At 41.3% G+C, this 24,546-nt stretch overlaps 1 protein-coding gene across 3 annotated transcripts in view; it reads left to right on the forward strand.

The window, feature by feature from the left end:
• The window catches only part of MTCL2 (microtubule crosslinking factor 2), a 103,462-nt gene that overhangs the window by 70,240 nt on the left and 8,676 nt on the right, over positions 1-24,546 (forward strand). For all 3 annotated transcript variants that reach the window (XM_077251865.1, XM_077251864.1, XM_077251863.1), the window contains exons 8-12: positions 469-699; positions 6,376-6,465; positions 6,780-6,932; positions 16,504-16,749; positions 22,558-22,617. In XM_077251865.1, the coding sequence (XP_077107980.1) occupies positions 469-699; positions 6,376-6,465; positions 6,780-6,932; positions 16,504-16,749; positions 22,558-22,617 (780 nt within the window). The remainder of the gene's footprint in view (positions 1-468; positions 700-6,375; positions 6,466-6,779; positions 6,933-16,503; positions 16,750-22,557; positions 22,618-24,546) is intronic.

The following is a 24,546-nucleotide window of genomic DNA, read 5'->3' on the forward strand; positions in this document are numbered from 1 at the left end:
AAATATAAAATTGCCCTTCGCATACATGGGTCATTTAGCGAAGATCACAGTTCTTTCAGTAGAGAGTTAACACATTAATAGTAAATTTCGGGAATTTATAATTTTTATATAGAATAGATTTTAAAAAATCATCAAAATTTACCATTAATGTGTTAACTCTCTAGTTTATACGTTGTCTCCCAACTTCAAAGTTTTTACAAATTTTACCCATGTTAAGTCTCTCTTGTCAGGTCCTACCAGCCTGATATCTAGTGTGCGTGCAGACATTCTGGGTCTAATTCACATGGCTTTTTTTGCTGTTTTGTGGCCATTCAGACAGCCATAATATTGTACAGTATTTCCACCTTGTAATATGAGGATATGTAGTTTTTATATATCTTGAACTGTTTTTTTTTTTAAAACATTCCTGAATAAACCTTACCTATATATGTAGTAATTTTATCTCCTTCTTGCCACTCCTTTGTGCAGTTGAAGGAGGATCACCAGAAGTTGCTTTTGAGACGGGAATTTGAGCTCCAGAGTTTGGGCCTACAGAGAAGGTTGGAGCAGAAGTTCTGGAGCCAGGAGAAGAACGTTCTGGTGCAAGAGATGCAGCAGTTTAAGCAGAGCTTCTACCTGACCTTCATGAAGCTCAAGTGGTTTCTTCAGCATTGGCAGAAAGGCAAGATTCTCCAGAATGATGGAGAAGATTTTCTGGAGGTTAGTATAAATGGTCTACTGGAAATACATGGGAGTGTATGGTGATCTTTGTGTAACACTCATTCAGTCCATCGAAGATTTCAATACGCTTTCAGAAGCCCTTCATATTCAGTTGAGAAAATCATACATTTGTATAGGAATAATTTTCTTATGCAAAGTGTACAAAGTAATTGAATTTCTGTTGTAAATTATTTGCCTGGGGACAAATTTTGGTGCTTGGGCTGTGTTAAATACTACGTGGCCTGTGTTATATACTGCTTGAGCTGTGCTATATATTACGTGGGCTGTGTTATATACTACGTGGCTGCTATATACTACGTGGCTGCTATATACTACGTTGCTGCTATATACTACTTGGCTGTGCTATATACTACGTGGCTGTCTGTTACGTGGGCTGTGCTATATACTATGTGGGCAGTGTTATATACTGCGTGGGCAGTGCTATATACTACGTGGCTGTGCTATATACTACGTGGCTGTGCTATATAATACGTGGCTGTGCTATATACTACATGGCTGTCTGTGTTACGTGGGCTGTGTTATATACTATGGCTGCTATATTCTACGTGGCTGTGCTATATACTACGTGGCTGTGCTATATACTACGTGGCTGTCTGTGTTACGTGGGCTGTGTTATATACTATGGCTGCTATATTCTACGTGGCTGTGCTATATACTATGTGGCTGTACTATATACTACGTGGCTGTGTTATATACTACGTGGCTGTGTTATATACTACGTGGCTGTGTTATATACTACGTGGCTGTGCTAAGCGCAACGTAAATATATACATATTCTAGAATACCCGATGCGTTAGAATCGGGCCACCATCTAGTTTATCTATAATCCCCAATGGCGTCAGGTTGCTACTCTGCAGTTAAAACGGACACTGGTCTAAAAGAGGATTAGCCCTTAATAAAAATTCTTCCTAATCCTCTCTGATCTTAGTGGCAATATTGAATCCTAAATTACATACTCCAACTCACCACTTAATTACGGACACACTACACACGTGGTCAATTCTGTCATTTGTGGGGTTTTCTGTCATTAAACGAGGGGTACCAGCAATTTTGACCACGTGTGTACTAGCATGAAAACAATTAAAAGATCTATGGCACCTCAAATAGATACCTGTGAAGTTAATGCCAATATCTATACTAAATTATAAATTACCTAATTTGCCATACAGTAAATGGGGAAAAATTGGGAATAACCGTTTTTTCGATATTACCAAATTCAATAATCATCTTTCTAGCATTAAGATTGGATTATAATATACCATATTTTTCAGATTATAAGAAGCACCCCAAATTTTGAGGAGAAAAATAGGAAAACATATATATATTTTTTTTTTTATAAAAGTGGTGCTTCTTATAATCCATGTGTCTTATTGCTTACTGGCGGTGGTGGCTGCGATGAAGCTGGGTCCCAGGGTTGCTGCTGGAGGAGGCAGGACTGGGGTGATGCTTCAGGCTGGGATGAGGAGGTGTTCCGATGTGCGGCGTGCTGCGGCGGGTGCCCGGCACTGCTGCGGGGGTGTTTGGCACGGCTGCGGGGGTCTCCAGTGCTGCTGGGGCTCTGCCGTCATTTTGTGAAAGGCCAGAGCCCCCGCAGGTCCATGGTTTCCTGTGCGGTGGACTCCGTGAAAATGGCTGCTGGGGGTGGCACTTGTGCAGATGGAGACCTCGGCACCAAGATCTCGTGAGATGAGAGCTGAGCGAATTTTTCAAAATTCTGTTCCGATTATGATGGACTGTGCATATTGTTTTTGCAATATTCGCCGAACACAGCCGAACTTTCGAGTCAATGGGAGTAGAAATGAGCGAATATGTTCAGAACCGATCATCAAACACAAATTTGACACGAATTGGGTACCAATATGGCACGAATATGGCAAATTCAGGTTCGGCGACCGATTCCGAACACATTCGCTTAACTTTAATCATAATCCATATATTAGAAGTATTAAAAATGTTGTTACTAATTGGAAATCTACTAATATACCATCTTTTGAAGATGTAATTGATAGTTTTAAACTTACAACACCTTTGAACTATCTTTTGCGTTAAGAAAAATAATTCACTTCAGCATTATAATCACAGATGGTACTTGTGGAATAAAAAAAATCTCTGTAAGGTCACTGCCTCTGCCACACAAAATAAGTGATCAAACTGGACCAGAATATCGTATATGTATCGTTTTAATAGTTTTTTTCAGCATTTTTAACAGTTACAGCTTGTACAAGTTAGTTATGGTATTTCTAATAAAAGTGCATTCTTAGTGACCTATAGCTCACCCTTTTCCTTTCACTGGTTCCCCCTTCTTCCCCACTTACCTAACTTTTCTGCTCATTCTTCCCTTTCTATATACGGTATATTGTTAGTTTGATATATGCCTTTTTTTACCTTCCCCTATTGTAAAAATTCCCTCAATAAAAAAACAATGTGATGAAAAGAAGACTGACCCCATTCAGTGGGACTAATCCACATGCTACTACCAGTAGCAGTTTTAAAGGGAATCTATCACCCCAAAATTCGCCTATAAGCTAATTCCACTGGCATCAGGGGTTATCCACAGCATTCTGTAATAATCCCCCTATGTAACCTGAAAGAGAAGAAAAACAAGTTATATTATACTCACCCAGGGGTGGTCCCGGTCTGATGAGCGTGGCGGTCTGGGTCCAGCACCTCCCATCTTCCTACGATGACGTCCTCTTCTTGTCTTCCTGCGGCAGCTCCTGCATAGGCGTACTTTGTCCTGTTGAGGTCAGAGCAAAGTACTGCAGTGTGCAGGCATCGGGAAAGGTCAGAGAGGCCCGGTGCTTGATTGGAGCCAATTTCATCCTACAACAGGACGATGACCCAAAGCACACCTCCAAATTATGCAGGAACTATTTAGGGAAGAAGCAGCCAGCTGGTATTCTATCTGTAATGGAGTGGCCAGCGCAGTCATCAGATCTCAACCCCATTGAGCTGTTGTGGGAACAGCTTGACCGTATGGTGCGCAAAAAGTGCCCATCAAGCCAAACCAACTTGTATCTCAGCAAATTTACTGCTAAAATGCCAAAGGGAGCATTCTTTGACGAAAGCAAAGTTTGAAGGTGAAAAATTATTTTTTAATTATTATTTCAAATAATAAATGTTTTTTTTCTAACCTTGTCAATGTTCCGACAATTTACTTGACAACTCATCTGATAAAAGTATGTGTTTTCATGGAAAACACAAAATTATATATATATATTTCTCATTAAATCTGATTTGAGCGGAGGCTGAGCTGCCCCATCACCAGCACTGATCTCTCATTACAGAAGTCGGTGTCTCTAATTGTTCTTCAGCCTCAGCCAATTAATTGGCTTTTTTATAGTCTTCCAAGAATTATACAGCTAATTGGCACTGTCATGCTAAGTAGCGGGGTAATCACAACATGCCACCCTAATACCAGTTGATGCCTGTGCAGAGGATAATCTTGTGTAAGGTACTGACAAAGCTGTGGATAGGGGTTAGAAAAACAAAGGCTCACCTAATGTTAGGTGCAAATCTAAGGTGCCAAGGGTGAATGCTTCTTAATTAAGATGTAATAGAATACCCAAGCTGTTTCATGTATTGTTCAACATAGCAGAGGGGGATGTAGATGCTGGTCACATGACAGATCACAAAACTCTGTCTTTCTTCTGCCTAGTCGCTGGGATCTATATATAAACCTGACTTCATTGGGCGCATGAGGCTTTTGCAGCTCTCGGTGGGGAGCCGCAGCTCAGGATGGCACTGCTGCCTGGGGCGTTGTTTCCTGGCTGTGATAGCAGCTGTTATGGATGAATCTCTGCATGTGACTAAACCTATATTCTAGCCGTACTTCACCACCAGGCAGGAGAGCCAGGAATTTCTTAGGCTAATGTGGATTACATTGACAGTGCAGGACCAATCTGATAATCTGATGCTCAGAATTACGGGAAGGCACCAGATGCTGTGTTAAACAGTCAAGGAGACAAATGATATGGTGCATGGGTTAAAGGGTCAGTGTTACTGAAGATCTGCCACGGCGAAGACACATACTTAAGTGATTGTCAGGTCAGCTTTGCTAGGATGCAATGAATTGTTAATAATAGAGGGTTTGTTCGGTGGGTTCAGGGGTTAACATCCCTTTTCTGTGTGATGTTTGTATGTGTGGAACTACTTGAAATTTCCATTAGTCCCTATTGTCAGATAGTATGCCTTGGATGATAACTTAATGAGATGACTCTTTTAAAATGTATATTTCTCCCTTTTAAATAGGTTTAAAATCCATTTAATTAATTTGAATAGGGCTCGCCCCTTAAGTATGGCCATCTTTTCTGTAGAACTTTGCAATGTCCTGCTCCAGGTATTCCTCCTGGAGATCTAAACAGATTCACAAATGGTACCGTTCCTTTGTTAAAAGGACGTGCGTTTGAGTCTTCTGATTGGATAGTTTTGCCGTCCAGGGACGCACCCCGTTAGTAGGGGTACGTTTAAACAATTGTCAGGCCTCTTGGAATGGTATGACTGCACGATCACAGGAATGGCACAATTCAGAGTTTGGCCAAAAGTTGCTCCAGTGAAAGTATTTATTAAATCACAGCAGCCAGAAGAGTTTTCTTTTTGCTATAGTGCATACTCTTGATGTGTACAATTTGAAATGACACAGATGAGTGGAACTATTTGAATATACTTATTTTAAAAAATATATATATTTTTATGGGATGTTCCATTGTATTGAAAAGTGTAGTTGACTTGTTGTCGCTTTGCTACGGTTATGCTGTATATGCTGCATGGCATACATTTTGTATATTGAAGTCTGAGTGCACCAGCATATGCAAGAAGTGATTCTAATAATGTGTATATACCTTACCCACGTCACAGCTCTGCTCACATCAAATCTAAGGCACAGATTTGACATTTACAGCTTGGAAACCTTTGCTCACATGTCCCATGGGGCTGGTCATGGTGGTCAGACTCATTTACTGCTGTCATGTGGTTAAAAGTCCGGAAAGATGCTGCAAAGCTGGATAGAACTTCACCACCTAAATGAATGGGGTCAGTCTGGTACTGGGACTAATTCTGGGAAATGATTTGTAATTAACACTGATGTATCCTATAAGACAGTAGCCTGTCACATCTACATCACATCAGCACTGTGGTGCCATTTTGACATGGTGTGGTAAAGATGCCAGACAGCTCATTGCCCTGGCATTATTACCGTATTTGATACGTGTTCTGCAACACCAAAGAGAAAGAAGTAACAACAAGCCACCCAAAATAAATATTCATGTAATATTTATTAAACAAATCACCATAAAAATTAGATTAGACATGATATGCATAGACATAGCATATGAAAATGGAGGAGACATGAAGGTAGGCAAAGAATAGCTTTGTGGTCAAAATTATAACCTGGGAAAGTTGGATTAGTGAGTGTCAGAAGTACATTTATCAAGTGAAGCCATAAGCGACTATGGCAAAATATGCCTATTTGTCAGTGTCATCACAAGTCTTAATACATATTCGGCTACTTACCCATCATAGGCCCTGACCACTTCAGCCACCTTTGCGGCCCCTGACGCGTGTTTCATGTGCTTTGCTTTTTTAAACGGGAGTAGAGCATTTGATATTTGCCAGGGTAGATTAAGACTCATTATTTCAATCATTTTCACCTTTCAGGTAAATAGTGTAAAAGAATTGTACATGCTGATTGAGGAGGAAGAATTAAATCTCCCATCTTGCGATGTAGAAACATGGCCGCAGAATATGGTAAATATGGCGCATTTTCTGTACTTTACCACAAACATAACCCATTGAGTTTGAATTTTTTCTTTTTAATGTTCACTTGACCTCCCAGACATTGTGCATGATTTCCCTAATCCAATAACTGCTATAAATGTTGGAACAATAGTGGGAGAAGATTTCAATTAATGTTATTAGGATTACGTTTTTACATCTTTATGTAAAAAACCAGAACCACAACTAGGAGGACCCTGGATGGTCACGGTCCATCATAACGGTGCAGGACTGCCAGTTTGCACATGCTTATTTTATGACCAGTGGACCTGATTTTGCTTTTGTAGACCATGGAGTCCATGAAAACCCTTTCTGATGTAAAGAAAATCCTGAAGGACCTGTGCAATGAATTGCAGGAAGAGAGAAGAGGAATGAATGAGCTTCAGCAGCAATTCGCTAGAGCAAAGGCAGCCTGGGAGATGGAGAGAACTGAACAGAAGGTTGGTTTCTGATGATGCTACTGTGTGCATAGTTTGTATTTTTATGTTTTCCTGAGTTTTTGTGTTTATTTGAGGTGTGTATATAGATGGTGTATGGTCAACTTACCCCGGTGCACTTCTTATGATCACCAATGGGCAACATATGTGTGCACGGCTTGCTGCTTTCCTGCTCGTCATCCTTCCTCACCACATGGTGGGATGTTGAGGAGCATTTCCTTGTTGTTGTCTTAACCTGTTCCTTTGGCTTTCACATCACACTTTTCCTTTCCTGTCTGTGTTAATCTCCTGCCATCGCCACATTCGTGTCCCTTTGGTGTTACTCTTTACCACAGCTTCCTGACTGCATTACCGATGTATTGTTCCTCTGCCAGCTATCCTAAAATCTCAGACATTCGCTTCAAACCACAGCTTCTCATTCTAAAATAACTGCTTCCTCTAAAAACTGAAAGCAAAATGAATAGTTGTATCCTATTATCAGATGTTTTCATCTGACAGCGATTTGTAGGGAAGGCTTGGTGACTTAGGGTACTGTCACACTATACGATTTACCAACGATCACGACCTGCGATACGACCTGGCCGTGATCGTTGGTAAGTCGTTGTGTGGTCGCTGGGGAGCTGTCACACAGTCAGCTCTCCAGCGACCAACGATGCCGAGGTCCCCGGGTAACCAGGGTAAACATCGGGTTACTAAGCGCAGGGCCGCGCTTAGTAACCCGATGTTTACCGTGGTTACCAGCGTAAAAGTAAAAAAAACCAAACAGTACATACTTACATTCCGGTGTCTGTCCCCCGGCGTTCTGCTTCTCTCCACTGTGTCTGCGCCAGCCGGAAAGCACAGCGGTGACGTCACCGCGTCACCGCTGTGCTTGCTTTCCGGCTGGCCGGCGCTCACAGTGCAGAGAAGCAGAACGCCGGGGGACAGACACCGGAATGTGAGTATGTACTGTTTGTTTTTTTTTTTACTTTTACGCTTGTAACCACGGTAAACATCGGGTTACTAAGCGCGGCCCTGCGCTTAGTTACCCGATGTTTACCCTGGTTACAAGCGAACGCATCGCTGGATCGCTGTCACACACAACGATCCAGCGATGACAGCGGGAGATCCAGCGACGAAAGAAAGTTCCAAACGATCTGCTACGACGTACGATTCTCAGCAGGGTCCCTGATCGCTGCTGCGTGTCAGACACTGCGATATCGTATGGATATCGCTGGAACGTCACGAATCATACCGTCATAGCGATCAAAAGTGCCACTGTGTGACAGTACCCTTACTTATCTACTGCGTCCCCCTTAAGAAGCAACTGCCTGTCTCCTTAGCTAGAGCAAATATACAAGTTAATACTGTGCATGTCACAGCAATGATCCTTGGTGAATCGAACATTTTAGGTTCAAGCCGCTACACATAGATATATATATATATTTTTGTAGTGTGATTGTCTTGAGTCTTGATGCTTTTGCAGATATCATAGTACATAAACCATATCCTCCATCTTGAAATGGTTGTCCCAGAATAGAAAGAATGGTCCGTTTCTTATTGCCATTTGTCTATTGTTGCATTTCTGCTCCATTCACCTAAAGGGAATATGTAACAAGGTTGTTGCTTTATTTCAGCAATGTCACTTACTGTGCTGTGTATTATTTTTTAATCATCCGCTGCAGATCTAGCAGTACTCTAAATGCAGAGCTCTGTATAGCCCCGCCCACATGACTGATTGGCAGCGTTTTGCAATAAACAGTGTTCATAGCTGCCAATCAGTGGTGGGGTCATGGTTGGACTACCTGGCAGCATATGTACTAGTCCTTTAGTGATAATCTCCTGGTGAAGCAAAATGAATTTATAAAAACTACACCACGCAGTCCAGTAAGTGATGCATCGCTGGAATCGGGGTCTTTGTCTCTATATAATTCTGCACTCTATTTGGCAAAACCTGGTGACACATTTCCTTTAAATGACAATGAGCTGCAACACCAGACACAACCTGTGGACAAGTAGTGCTGTTTTTAGAAATAAAAGTATTGTTTCCTTATCTTTTCTCTTTCCACTATCAACGTCTAAACTAAAAGCTCCTAAAGATGCCATTTATGGACCACTTTTCCTTCACCTTTTGCATTTTGCAGCAATTGCAAGTGACATGCCTTCTCTAATATATTGATATGCTGACAATGATATAAACTCTCCCCCACTTGTACAGACACAACATCTAAACTTACATCTTTAACACTTACATTTTCTCACCCTGGCATGCTTTTTACTTTTTTTTTTTTTTTTTTTTTAAATATAAGGTGCTTTTAGCACAAGTACCCTTATGTATTGCCAATGTCCAGCAATGTATATGTATGTGAATGTTTTACTAGGAGAACAGCTTGTGAGCAGCAGGTTCCTGTATTAATAATACATGTATGGTTACTGGCTGTTATGCTTACATGCCAGCTATGTAGTAACTGCCCGATACACCGAGTGAGTAGAAGGGCATTACTTTGTTAGTTGTCCTATGTACTGGACTATTCTGGTATGTGTAGTGCGCGCACCCTAGTGAGTGTTAGCCACGGATAAAAGATCTGTCGTGGTTGTGTGAAAGAGTTTGGAAATGTGATAGTCATTCCAGAAGTAGGAGAGGCTGGAAATGTGATCTCAGCCTTACAGGAGAAGTAATTAGGAAAATGATAGCTATTCATGAAGTGTGATAGACTCTGTGCAAGATGGATTTTATGGGGGTGACTGAACTGAGCTGCCCACCATAGCTGTGTAAACTTCCATCAGTAGCCAATTTCTTCTATATTGGATAATGTACAGCTCTGGCAAAAATTAAGAGACCACTGCAAAATGTTCGTCCGATTTTTCTCTTTATAGGTATATTTTTGAGTAAAATGTAAATTGTTCTTTTATTCTATAAACTTCTGACAACATGTCTCCGAATTTCCAAGCAATAATTTTTTTGTTTTTTTCTGAAAAGGAGAAATGGTCCAAATGAAAAAATAACCCAGTGCTCTCAGACCTCAAATAATGCAAAGAAAACAAGTTAATAATTATTTATAAACAACAATACTAATGTTTTAACTCAGGAAGAGTTCAGAAATCAATATTTTGTGGAATAACCATGATTTTTAATCACAGCTTTCATGCGTCTTGGCATGCTTTCCACCAGTCTTTCACACTGCTTGTGGCACAAAAATGTGAGCAGTTCTTGTTTGATGGCTTGTGACTATCCATCATCCTCTTGATTACATTCCAGAGGTTTTCAATGGGGCTGAGGTCTGGAGAATGGGCCCTTAATTTTTGCCAGAGCTATATAACATTCTAATAAGTGGTATGGTGCCCATAACAAGCCCATAACAAGTGTATAATAAAGATTATTTTATATATATATATATATATATATATATATATATATATATATATATATATATATATATATATATATATATATATATATATATATATATATATATATATATAGGTCCTTCTCAAAAAATTAGCATATAGTGTTAAATTTCATTATTTACCATAATGTAATGATTACAATTAAACTTTCATATATTATAGATTCATTATCCACCAACTGAAATTTGTCATTATTTTATTGTTTTAATACTGATGATTTTGGCATACAACTCCTGATAACCCAAAAAACCTGTCTCAATAAATTAGCATATCAAGAAAAGGTTCTCTAAATGACCTATTACCCTAATCTTCTGAATCAACTAATTAACTCTAAACACATGCAAAAGATACCTGAGGCTTTTAAAAACTCCCTGCCTGGTTCATTACTCAAAACCCCCATCATGGGTAAGACTAGCGACCTGACAGATGTCAAGAAGGCCATCATTGACACCCTCAAGCAAGAGGGTAAGACCCAGAAAGAAATTTCTCAACAAATAGGCTCTTCCCAGAGTGCTGTATCAAGGCACCTCAATGGTAAGTCTGTTGGAAGGAAACAATGTGGCAGAAAACGCTGTACAACGAGAAGAGGTGACCGGACCCTGAGGAAGATTGCTGAGGAAGCAGTGGACTGAGTCTGGTGTGGAAACATCCAGAGCCACCGTGCACAGGCGTGTGCAGGAAATGGGCTACAGGTGCCGCATTCCCCAGGTAAAGCCACTTTTGAACCATAAACAGCGGCAGAAGCGCCTGACCTGGGCTACAGAGAAGCAGCACTGGACTGTTGCTAAGTGGTCCCAAGTACTTTTTTCTGATGAAAGCAAATTTTGCATGTCATTCGGAAATCAAGGTGCCAGAGTCTGGAGGAAGACTGGGGAGAAGGAAATGCCAAAATGCCTGAAGTCCAGTGTCAAGTACCCACAGTCAGTGATGGTGTGGGGTGCCATGTCAGCTGCTGGTGTTGGTCCACTGTGTTTCATCAAGGGCAGGGTCAATGCAGCTAGCTATCAGGAGATTTTGGAGCACTTCATGCTTCCATCGGCTGAAATGCTTTATGGAGATGAAGATTTCATTTTTCAGCACGACCTGGCACCTGCTCACAGTGCCAAAACCACTGGTAAATGGTTTACTGACCATGGTATTACTGTGCTCAATTGGCCTGCCAACTGTCCTGACCTGAACCCCATAGAGAATCTGTGGGATATTGTGAAGAGAAAGTTGAGAGACGCAAGACCCAACACTCTGGATGAGCTTAAGGCCGCTATTGAAGCATCCTGGGCCTCCATAACATCTCAGCAGTGTCACAGGCTGATTGCCTCCATGCCACGCCGCATTGAAGCAGTCATTTCTGCCAAAGGATTCCCGACCAAGTATTGAGTGCATAACTGAACATTATTATTTGATGGTTTTTTTGTTTGGTATTGAAAAACACTTTTATTTGATTGGTCGGGTGAAATATGCTAATTTATTGAGACAGGTTTTTTGGGTTATCAGGAGTTGTATGCCAAAATCATCAGTATTAAAACAATAAAAGACCTGACAAATTTCAGTTGGTGGATAATGAATCTATAATATATGAAAGTTTAATTGTAATCATTACATTATGGTAAATAATGAAATTTAACACTATATGCTAATTTTTTGAGAAGGACCTGTATATACATACACTACCGTTCAAAAGTTGAGGGTCACTTAGAAATTGCCTTATTTTTGAAAGAAAATTAGTTTTTTCCAATGAAGCTAACATTAAGGCTATGTGCCCACGTTGCAGAATGTTTGCAGAATTTTCCTGATCAAAACCGGACTCCTTTCGCAGGAAATCCACTCTCGTTTTTGTGCGTTTTTTTCGCCTTTTTTTCCGGACCGTCCCAATCCAATTATATAGCAGCAAAATCGCAGAAATTCCGCAAAATTAATGAACAATGCTGCATTTTTTTCCGCGATGCGTTTTTTTTGCGGAAAAAAATGCAGCATGGGCACAACAATGCTTAATTCCATTAAAAATAATGGGATGTGTTTAGTAAGCATTTTTTAAGTGGTTTCACTGAAAAAAACACAACATGTGCACATAGCCTAAATGATTCAGAAATACACTCTATACATTGTAAGGCCAGGTTCACATTGCTTTAACAGCAGCCCATTCAACACATGCGTTAACGGGCTGTTGTTAACGCAAGGGCCGATGTGTCATTGCGCTAGCGCAGATAGAGCTAGCAGATGCTCTATCTGCGCTAGCAGTGACGGACACGGAAACGCTGCAGCCCGCGTCCCAGGGTCCGTCACTCAATGACTGCACATCGCTAGCGCACGCCCATTGTGGGCGTGCGCTAGCGATGCGTCCGACATTGGACTCAATGGCGGCGTTAACGGACTGCGTTACGCCGCATTATGCCGCGGTGTAACGTAGTCCGTCTAACGGACGCCAGTAACGTAATGTGAACCCAGCCTTAATGTGGTAAATTACTATTCTAACTGCAAACGTCTGGTTTGTAATGCAATATCTTCATACGTGTATAGAGGCCCATTTCCAACAACTATCACTCCAGTGTTCTTATGATACTTTGTGTTTGCTAACTGTGTAAGAAGGCTAATGGATGGTTCGAATACCCTTGAAAACCCTTGTGCAAGTATGTTTAGCACAGCTGAAAACAGTTTGGCTGATTAATAGTGATGAGCGAGTATACTCGTTGCTCTGGTTTTCCCGAGCACGCTCAGGTGGTCTCTGAGTGTTTGTGACTGCTCAGAGATTTCGTTTTTGTTGACGCAGCTGCATGATTTACAGCTGCTAGCCAGCCTGAGTACATGTGGGTGTTGCCTGGTTGCTAGGGAATCCCCACATGTAATCAAGCTGTCTAGTAGCCGCAAATCATGCAGCTGCGGCAAGGAAAACTAAATCTCCGAGCAGTCGCTAATATTCGGAGACCACCCGAGCGTGCTCGGGATACCCGAGCAACGAGTATACTCGCTCATCACTACTGATTAGAAAACCTGTAAACCTGACCTTCCTTTCAGCTAGTTGAGAATCTGAAGCATTACATTAGTTGGTTCCATTAAGCTCTCAAAATGGCCAGAAAAAAAAATTTATGTGAAACTCAGACAGTCTATTCTTGTTCTTAGAAATGAAGTCTATTCCATGCGAGAAATTGCCAATAAACTAAAGATTTCCTACAACGGTGTGTACTACTCCCTTCAGAGAGCACAAACAGTCTCTAACCAGAGTAGAAAGAGAAGTGGGAGGCCCCTCTGCACAACTGAGCAGCAAGACAAGTACGTTAAAGTCTGTAGTTTGAGAAATTAACGCTTCACAGGTCCTCAACTGGCAGCTTCATTAAACAGTACACGCAAAACGCCAGTGTCAACATCTACCTTGAAGAGGCGACTCCGGGATGCTGGCCTTCAGGGCAGAGTGGCAAAGAAAAAGCCATATCTGAGACTGGCTAATAAAAGGAAAAGATTAATATGGGCAGAAGAACACAGACATTGGACAGAGGAAGATTGCAAAAAAGTGTTATGACGAATCCAAGTTTGAGGTGTTTAGATCACACAAAAGAACATTTGTGAGATGCAGAACAACTGGAAAGATGCTGGAAGAGTGTCTGATGCCATCTGTCAAGCATGGTGGAGGTAATGTGATGGTCTGGGGTTGCTTTGGTGCTGTTAAAGTGGGAGATTTGTACAAGGGATATTGAATAAGGAAGGTTATCACTCCATTTTGCAACGCCATGCCATACCCTGTGGACAGCACTTGATTGGAGCCAATTTCATCCTACAACCAGACAATGACCTAAAGCACACCTACAAATTATGCAAGAATTATTTAGCGAAGACGCAGGCAGCTGGTATTCTATCTGTAATGGAGTGGCCAGCGCAGTCACCAGATCTCAACCCCACTGAGCTGTAATGGGAGCAGCTTGACCGTATGGTACGCAAAAAGTGCTCATCAAGCCAAACCAACTTGTGGGAGGGGCTTCTGGAAGCATGGGGTGAAATTTCTCCAGATTACCTCAGCAAATTAATTGCTAGAATGCCAAAGGTCTGCAATGCTGTAATTGCTGCAACAGGAGAATTCTTTGACGAAAGCAAAGTTTGAAGGAGAAAATTATTATTTCAAGTAAAAATCCCTTTTTCGAACCTTGTCAATGCCTGGACTAGATTTTCTATTCATTTGACAACTCATATGATTAATAGAAGTATGAGTTTTCATGGAAAACACAAAATTGTCTGGGTGACCATAATCTTTTGAACAGTAGTATGTATATGTGTGTGTGTATATATATATATATATATATATATATATATATATATATATATATATATATATATATATATATATATATATATTTTATAAAAATATTTGTTTTACCTCAATAATAGTATTTTATATCTGTCAATTATTCAGTCCCATGCCATTGGTATATTGTCAGCTGTATATCCCATTACACTGCATAAAAGGTGTGATCTGCTAACTATTAAGCAGTTTGTTCATTTGTCTGATCATTGCCAGTGAAGGGGAACGATTGTTCAGCCAACTATTGGCCGATGTGAAAGGGCTCATGTGTACAATCTTTTTGTATTTTCTACAGCTACATCACCACTGCTTCTGTCAATCTGGTGGAATTCTTATGGAGTATGAAGTCTGAGTCGCAAAAGCCTTTAGTGTATGAGCAATGCAATTAATCTTCTGAGCTTTTTCACCTCTTAGCATAATCGTTGCTCATTCAGTTCAATGCGCATTCTCCAAAGATTGCACACGTCTCTAAACCATAATACGTGTTCAAATACCGTGTACATAATACCGTTCAAAAGTTTAGAGTCACCCAGACAATTTTTTGTTTTCCATCAAAACTCATACTATTATTAATCAAATGAGTTGCCAAATGAATTGAAAATCTAGTCCAGACATTGACAAGGTGCGAAAAAAAGATTTTTATTTGAAATAATAATTTTCTCCTTCAAACTTTGCTTTCGTCAAAGAATGCTCCCTTTGCAGCAATTCCAGCATTGCAGACCTTTGTCATTCTAGCACCAAAGCAACCCCAGACCATCACATTACCTCCACCATGCTTGACGGATGGCGTCAGGCACTCTTCCAGCATCTTCTTAGTTGTTCTGAGTCTCACAAATGTTCTTCAGTGTGATCCAAACACCTCAAACTTGAATTCGTCTGTCCATAACACTTTTTTCCAATCTTCCTCTGTCCAATGTCTGTGTTCTTTTGCCCATATTAATCTTTTCCTTCTATTAGCCAGTCTCAGATATGGCATTTTCTTTGCCTCTCTGCGCTGAAGGCCAGCATCCCGGAGTTGCCTCTTCACTGTAGACGTTGACACTGGCGTTTTGCGTGTACTATTTAATGAAGCTGCCAGTTGAGGACACGTGAGGCGTCGATTTCTCAAACTACAGACTCTAGTGTACTTGTCTTGTTGTGCAGCGGGGCCTCCCACTTCTCTTTCTACTCTGGTTAGAGCCTGTTTGTGCTCTCCTCTGAAGGGAGTAGTACACACAGTTGTAGGAAATCTTCAGTTTCTTGGCAAACTTGGAATAGCCTTCATTTCTAAGAACAAGAATAGACTGTCGCGTTTCACATGAAAGTTCTTTTTTTCTTGCCATTTTGAGAGTTTAATGGAACCAACAAATGTAATGCTTCAGATTCTCAACTAGCTCAAAGGAAGGTCAGGTTTATAGATTCTCTAATCAGCCAAACTGTTTTCAGCTGTGCTAACATACTTGCACAAGGGTTTTCAAGGGGATTCTAACCACCCATTAGCCTTCTTACACAGTTAGCAAACACAAAGTACCATAAGAACACTGGAGTGATGGTTGTTGGAAATGGGCCTCTATACACCTATGATGATATTGCATTACAAACCAGACGTTTGCAGCTAGAATAGTTATTTACCACATTAACAATGTATAGAGTGTATTTCTGAATAATTTAATGTTAGCTTCATTGGAAAAAATTGTGCTTTTCTTTCAAAAATAAGGACTTTTCTAAGTGACCCTAAACTTTTGAACAGTAGTGTACATATATGAATTATCCTCCGGGAAACCTTCTCAGACAGCCATGTTTTTGAAAGAAAGAGAGGCTTATGATTAGGTGACCTAGAAAATACTGAAAATAATCATTGGCACATCGTAGGGTTGTTTTTGTTTTGTTATAAATTAATAAAGATAATTTTATTTGTTGTAGCTGGAATCTGGGAAACTTGGGTCAGAGAGAGCCTCACCAGATATTAAAGCTGCCTTAAAGCGGGAAAGGGAGGATCACCAGCATCTTCTGGCCGAATCCTACAGCGCTGTCATGGACCTGACAAAACAACTACAGGTCAACGAGAAAAACTGGGCTCAAGAAAAAGAGGAGATGTTGACTCGTTTCCAGGAAGAGCGTAAGCAAACAGAGGAGCGACTAAAAGAATTGCAGAATAAACTAAAACTGGTGAGAATATGGGGGATTTTTGGTGGGTCAGTAGCACAATGTCTATACACCTTTTGAAGACCTTTAGGATATTACTACCATTTACACATGGAGTTTTCATGAACAGGTTTCATCCTCCATAAGTATTACTGTACATCTTTAAAGGGAATGTGTCAACAGATTTTTCTCACCTAATCTGAGATCAACATGATGTAGGGGCAGAGACCCTGATTCCAGTGATGTCCCTTCTGGAGCGGTTTACTGTAGTTTAGTGATCTCCTACAGCTAAAACAGTGATTTCTCCATGTACTCTTACATATTCATGAGCTTTATATAAACATGTGCCCATCACTGATTGGCAGCTGTCTGCCTATGCACAGTGTGCACAGCTGTCAATGAGTGATGTGAGCGGGTTATACAGGGTTCAGCATTCAGAGAACTGGCAGATCTGTAGCAGATAAAACAACTGCAGTAAATTACACGTTGTTGAAACGTATGCATTATGCTGCTGTCAGCTGGGGTATCAAAAACCTAGTAACATATTCCCTTTAAGAGTACAGTAAATTGGGCTTTAACCCACTGTTCCTTTTACTTGGCTGCATCTGTGGGTAGAAGCAAATAAGTTTTGGAAAATGAACTTGCAGGACTACAAAAGTAGAACAAATAATCATTGGACTTACTCGTATATAGGCAGTCATGCTTTTATGTGACTCTGAGGTTGTTCCTGATTTCCTGTGTTAGAAAATAGTTGTAGTAGCAGAGAGTTGCTGTGTCACAAAGGCTGTTTAGCAAAGGATGAGGAGACCACCTTAACTTTTGCTAGACGCAGATTCATAGTATCTCAGTTATATAAAGGGATATTCTGGTATAAAACTGAGTACCCATCACCTGTCTGTGGCTGCCCTTTATTTTACGGAACAGCAGGAAGCCATAGACCGATGATATTGTTAAATATGAATTAACAAATATGCCCAGTAGTCTCTAACTTTTCAAAAGTCGTGTCAGCACTTCTGGGTCATGGAATCCTGGCATGCAGAAGGGGATTCTACATCCCTGCGAAAGAGCGAGATCTCACGTGATATCCCAAAATCTCACATTTTATAGCTAAACTAGTTTTGCCACATGATTTACCAGGCCGTTATTGATCATTAACTGCTCTAATAATGTTACCAATCGGTAACTGCTTAATAAAATGATGCTGTTGCTCTGTAGTAATTGAAATCTTGAGATCTCACAATTTTTACAGTAAGAGGTCCCATGGTGGTTATGGGATCCCACTGTAGGGATTCACTCGCTGGTAGGCCTTAAGTAGCATCCACACGGGCAATGCAGTTTTGGTCTAAACGTGCAGTTTTTTTATTGCTCGCCACAGGTTGCGCAGCACCAAAATCATAAACATAAATCCCTAGCCTTATCCTGGCACTAACTAAATGGAACAGAACCTGGCTACTTATACACTGCTGAGCTAGCCCCAGCTCTATAGTCTATAGCAGCTACTGATACTTGCAGTTCTCTTCTAAGAGCCATTCTGGCTTATCTCTCTTTCTTCAGCTTTCCCAGCTCCCAGACACCTCCAGTCTGCTCTGCTCCCCAGCAGACTGACTCTTTTTCAGGACATTCACCAGCTAAAACATTTGCCTCTGCGGCATCCAGTTCAGTAGACTGCCATCTACTGAATCTACTTCCTGCTTCTTACCAAAAATACTAGAGGTGCATCCATAATCAAGACACTGCAGAGCTGAGATTTAACCCTGTCGTTCCCAGCTATGCTACACCACTCTAGGTGTTGGCCTCACAACCCTTCCATTTGGACCCCGCTTTTGCTAGAATGTAGGGTCCTTCAGCCTGGCACTTAGGGTAATTCTGGGCATTTTTGTAAATGTCATATTTCGTAACATGATCGGTTTGTGACTGCCCAGTTTCCTTATATATAAACTAGCTATTGAACCCGTTCTACGCCCGGGTGGCGAGCATTTATATTGGTATATGGTCTCCATCCTGGTATGTGCTGCTCCCATCTTGCTCTCCCATCCTGTCATGTGCTGCTCCATCCTGCGCCCCCATCCTGTCATGTGCTGCTCCATCCTGCATCCCCATCCTGTCATGTAATCCCATCCTGCGCCCCCATCCTGTCATGTGCTGCTCCATCCTGCATCCCCATCCTGTCATGTGCTGTTCCATCCTGCGCCCCATCCTATCATGTGCTGCTCCATCCTGCGTCCCCATCCTGTCATGTGCTCCCATCCTGCGCCCCCATCCTGTCATATGCTGCTCCATCCTGCACCCCCATCCTGTCATGTGTGCGCCCCCATTCTGTCATGTGCTGCTCCCATCCTGTGCCCCCATTCTGTCATGTGCTGCTCCCATCCTGCGCCCCCATCCTGTCATGTGCTGCTCCATCCTGCGCCCCATCCTGTCATGTGCTCCCATCCTGCGCCCCCATCCTGTCATGTGCTCCCATCCTGCACCCCCATCCTGTCATGTGTGCGCCCCCATTCTGCACCCCCATTCTGTCATGTACTGCTCCCATCGTGTGCAATCATTCTGTCATGTGCTGTTCTCATCCTGTGCCCCAATTCTGTTGTAATGTGCTGCACCCACTCTGCCTGTTCCTGTTTCCATTCTGCCATATGTTGCTCCCATCTTTCTCTCTCCGGCTCTACTGCCCGAGTGCGGGCGGCTGTGCCGAGTGCGGGCGGCTGTGCCGAGTGCGGGCGGCTGTGCCGGGTGCCGGGGGCCTGAGCAGGCGGGGACACCGGCGCGCTGTTTGGGTCAGGTGCCGGATTCGCCGCTAGCTCAGGCCCCCGGCACTTGCTATATTCACCTGTCCCCCGTTCCACCGATGCGTGCAGCTCCGTCTTCCGGGTCCTCTGGCTGTGACTGTTCAGTCAGAGGGCGGCGCACATTAAGCGCATCATCGCGCCCTCTGAACTGAACGTCACAGGCAGAGGATGTGGAGGACGGAGCAGCGCGCATCGGTGGAACGGGACAGGTAAATATTGCATACTCACCCTCCTGGCACGTCCCTGCTTCTCCGTTGGAGATCGCGGTCTGCGTTCAGTGCTTACGCATACCGCGATCTCCTGGGAGCGTCACTCTGTGGGGTCCAGACTGCGCTGCGCTTGCGCAGTCTATAAAGGCTTCGGACAGAGTGACGCTCCCAGCGTTATATTATAGATGGCAGCCACAGACTGGTGAAGGGTACACTCTAACTTTTTGTATAGTTGGTTGTGCCTTGATACTTAAAGGGTCTATGCACATTTGATATAAGTGTCATATATTGTCTATGGGGATTTGCTGACCATACAGTGATGGTGGGGGTGATTGAATCTGCCAAACATTTTCTCGCAGCTACTTGACTAGCAAGAGTACATGCTTATGGGTGAGTCTAGAGAGGAAAAGCTGATAGCTATGTAAAGTGTATAGTCAGTTTGTAGCTGCTCATACACCTATGAAGCGCATTATTTTTGCCCGATTGGGTGATGTCCAATAAAACCTACAGATATATACATTTTTCACATCCGGATTTATGTTCCTTGTTTGACTTTTTATGTTAATGTATATTTTAGTACCACATTCCCTCTGATTATGGGAAGTGTAGATGACATATCTGGCAAGATCTGTAATTGCAATCAAGCTGTTAGTTTCCAAGCTCTCCCAGACTGAAATGTCAGTGACAACCAAGCACTGTAACTAGGAAAGCCAGGTAGCTCCAAAGCCGTCTAGAAGAGTGTCAAACCCATGCCACCCAGCATGATTTTGGTTGTATTTTCAGCAGCTTGACAGAAGAGAAGACAACCCGTTTTATTTGCACTAAACCTGTCTGAAGTGTGCTATTTGTTCTCTGATCTTAACACGGTTAATGTATCTCTTGATGCCGTGTTCCATGTGTATCTGCGATGAGCAGATGTCACAGATGTTCTATATAACCATACCGTACACGAGGGCTATACGGCTATGAATAATACATGACCAACCATAAATCCAGCCATACAGCCTCAAGGTTGTGTAGTCCTTTTAATTTAATAAGGAAAAAAAATAATTGAAGTCTTTGAGCTCTATTAGGAGTAAATCTCTAACCAAAAATGGGTGCCTTCCTGATAGAACTGTCCTTTTATCTTTTAAATGGGTGTCTGCCCTGAAAAAACACTGCAGGGAATGTGTAGTAGTACTTTATGGTAATTCAAGTAAATGACCTATCTTATAATGCAAGAACCAACCGGGACCACCAAAGCAAAATCTGCCTTTAAGTGGCTCTTCACATACTGTAGCTTTCCCAAGCTGTGTCCTCCTCTGTGACCCCCTGAAATGTGGCATTGTCTGACCTTACGGATGCACCCCCTTCCATCCATCCTTTGTTTATAATATAATGTAGGACTGCAGGGCTCAGTTATAGTCTGTAAGGATGGATGCATTGATACATCTTATGTGCATCAATAGAAATGTGCTTCATTTTGCATTTTAGATGCATTCACACAATAAAAAAAAAAGCAAAAATTGTTGCAAACATGAGCATACTTTTTACAAATTTAGATTTTTTGGTGTTGGCTACAAGCTAAACCTATCTTAGTGTACAAGCATTTCCATAATTTCAATTTGATTTATTGTGTTTTTCGTCAGAACACATATAATTTATATCTATCAGTATTATACATGGACAGTCTTCCCTCCAATGAGGCTAATCCCCACTTAGTGGTCCCCACGGCTCTTGTCATTTCCATGTGTTGGCATTTTCTGCCCAGCAATAACCTAATTTTGTCTGGATTAGGTTTGTGAAACCTACAGTTGCCAAAATTATATTTAAATCCCTCAATCGCCAGAGGCAGCAATGGAATAGAGTCCCAGCGCGGCGTGATGTTAAATTCTCCACGGCTGTCGAATGGAATAAATTGTGTCTGGGATTGTGGAGTTAGCAATAGCCCATTACTGTGCGGGTATACTTATCCACACTGGTAATAGTGGCAGCCGGGCTCAATAAGACATTTTACACCTAATTAGTAGAGTGTTCAGTAATGAGAGAATAAATTAAGGGGTGGGGGAACAGAGCCTACTCTTCGGTAACATATCACACCATAGATTTATAGGAAGCATGGCAGCTCACCATCCATGGAATGACACATTACACATCTCTATTTAAAAGCTTCTGTAGGATTCATAAAAAGGAGCAGATTCCTAAAGCCAAATGTCAGCTGTAGAGCTTTGTGTAAAATTACATTAAACACGATAAAATATTACACACCCCCAGAGGTCTGCAGATCACTATGAAGTAGAAAGGAAGATAAAAAATATTCTGTAGCAAAAAAAGCTCATTCATACAACTGTTACACCTTCTGACATATGATATTTTTTGTTAAATTACTTATGAATCCAATAGTAAAAAAAAAAAACAGAAATCTATTGGATTGTATATTACATAGGGATTCTCCCCAATGATCATTGCTTTTTAATATGTTACTATTATGTTATGTTTAAAGCTAGCTGGATTCAGCGATCTGCCCATTTTCAGAGCAGCGCTTGTAATCACTGTGCACCTTGCCTAGGAGTCTGGCTACCTCTGCACTACAGAGTTGGCTGGTTACCTAGACGATGAGCTACATACTATAGAATTTACAAACCCTCAGTTGAATGAATTTTTAATACATTATAAACTGCAAAATTGCTTGTTTTATACAAGCACTTTGCAATCTTAACAATGTATGCAGTTGAGATAAACCCCTTTTATGATCTGTTACTGACTGACAAGTTTGTTCATGGTCTTATAAAAAACCATGAAATATCAGTGCATGGTGGTTACAGTCATCAACGTGTTCATTTGTGGTCATTTTTCAGAAAGACGAGGAGTCTTGGGTGAGAAGAGGCCCAGAGAGGAAGAGTGGATGCTGGAAGGAGGTACGGATTATATGCATCTTACATAAAGCGCCTGCAGTAATCATATATAGTAAAGATTTATATGAAAACCCCTACAATTACCTGTGTTCAGACATTTCATCCTGTGCCAATACAGGGCTAATATTATATAGCTCTACTTTAATCTCAAACTTGATTACTTTCTGGTATACGGTTTAAATGAGACAATTTGGTAGAATTAACTAGAAAGAGGCAGCTGCAAGTGAGCATCTTCTGTTTTCTTGTACGTGCCATTCATTCCAGGGTACAGAGCTGCAGTCCCTGAGAGCGGCCCTACACATTACAGTGACTTGTGGTGTCCGGCTCCGTACTCCGTGTACTTACGACAACCACCGGGACCACTACCAGCTGAACAGTAGGGTGCGGAGTATCAAATCCCACCTTTTATATATTGATGACCTATTTAAAGTAGAGGCCATCAATTTCATAGTCCTCTATAACCACTTCCCACGTCCTGACATAGCTGTATGTCACAGTCTGGATGCGCGTGTGAGAAGCAGGCTCAGGAGCTGAGGCTGCTCCGTAATGGGCAAATGCCGCTTTTGTTACATAGATGGCACCTATGTAACACAATCGCTACTTTTTAACCATTTAATTGCCACTATCCATCATGGACAACAACATTTCATTGACCTAATTACTGATGCACTGGCTCCCATCGGCCACTTGCGACACAATTGTGGTGTGCCGATACCATGGTGGCTGTGGGCTTGCTGAAGACCCTGATTACTGCAATGTTGGTGCCCTTATGAAGCCAAGGAGACTGTCAGTGTATTTAGATACTGCAAGGCTATAGTAAAATTAAAAGTAAATATAGTTTGAAATTGTTGTGTCCATAAAAGGAAGCACAAAAATCAAAATGCTACAGATCCAGTTTTACTGCATCTACCCCTCTAACACCCTATAGAAAGCTCTCAAGCTGTTGTATGTACCCAAAATGGTATCCATAAAAAAACAAAAAACAGTCTGCCCAGCACACGTAAAACAAGCCCTCATTCATGGAAAATTAAAGTTTCAGGTCTCAGAAGCATGACAACAAGACAGAAAATTTTAATTTTCAGAAATGTTTTAACTACTCAAATACAAAAAAAATCTTCATTCGGTGTTTGCCTTAACTGTACAGACTTTGTTTTTTTCACATTTTCAACGAACTTGTAATTTTTTTGCCCCATATTTCAGTTCATTAAATTAATGGTTTAATTCAGAAGTACGTCGTGTCCCTTATTTGGATATGTCAATTAAAAAAAAAAATGTATTTCTCTTGGGAGAAACTAAAGCGCAAAAGCAAAATTTGACTGGTCAAAAATGGGTTAAAGGGATTTTATCAGAAAATTACCTGTTGTTAAAATCAGGGCTTTGTGTTGAATGTATTTTTTAAACATTTCATCAATTTGTGTGTTTTTTGTTTTGTTTTTTTAATATAGATTTGTGTTTGTGATAATAATAATAAAAAAAAGTCCCAGAAACTGCTTCTTCAGGAAATAACACATGTACATAGCCAGAATAGTTGGATCCCGACTCTTTTGTGGTTTGTTGTGATTGGTGGATCCTGTGATATTAGCTGTGTATAAAGGTGTTACCAGTCATTCTGCCTCTATGGATATATTCTTGCAAATAAAGGAAGTAAGACTCTAAAAAAAAAAGCCTCAATGTCCAGTGTAAAAATTGAAAGATTCCTCATTTACCGTATTTTTTTTTATCCTTTTTTTTTTTTACTTTAGATTTATTTTTGAATAAATTTCATAAAAAAATGCTTTTTTAACCCCTTCATGACCCAGCCTATTTTGGCCTTAATGACCTTGCCATTTTTTGCAATTCTGACCAGTGTCCCTTTATGAGGTAATAACTCAGGAACGCTTCAACGGATCCTTGCGGTTCTGAGATTGTTTTTTCGTGACATATTGGGCTTCA

Source organism: Ranitomeya variabilis, chromosome 4 (assembly GCF_051348905.1).
Source record: "Ranitomeya variabilis isolate aRanVar5 chromosome 4, aRanVar5.hap1, whole genome shotgun sequence".
In the NCBI taxonomy this organism is placed as follows: Eukaryota; Metazoa; Chordata; class Amphibia; order Anura; family Dendrobatidae; genus Ranitomeya; species Ranitomeya variabilis.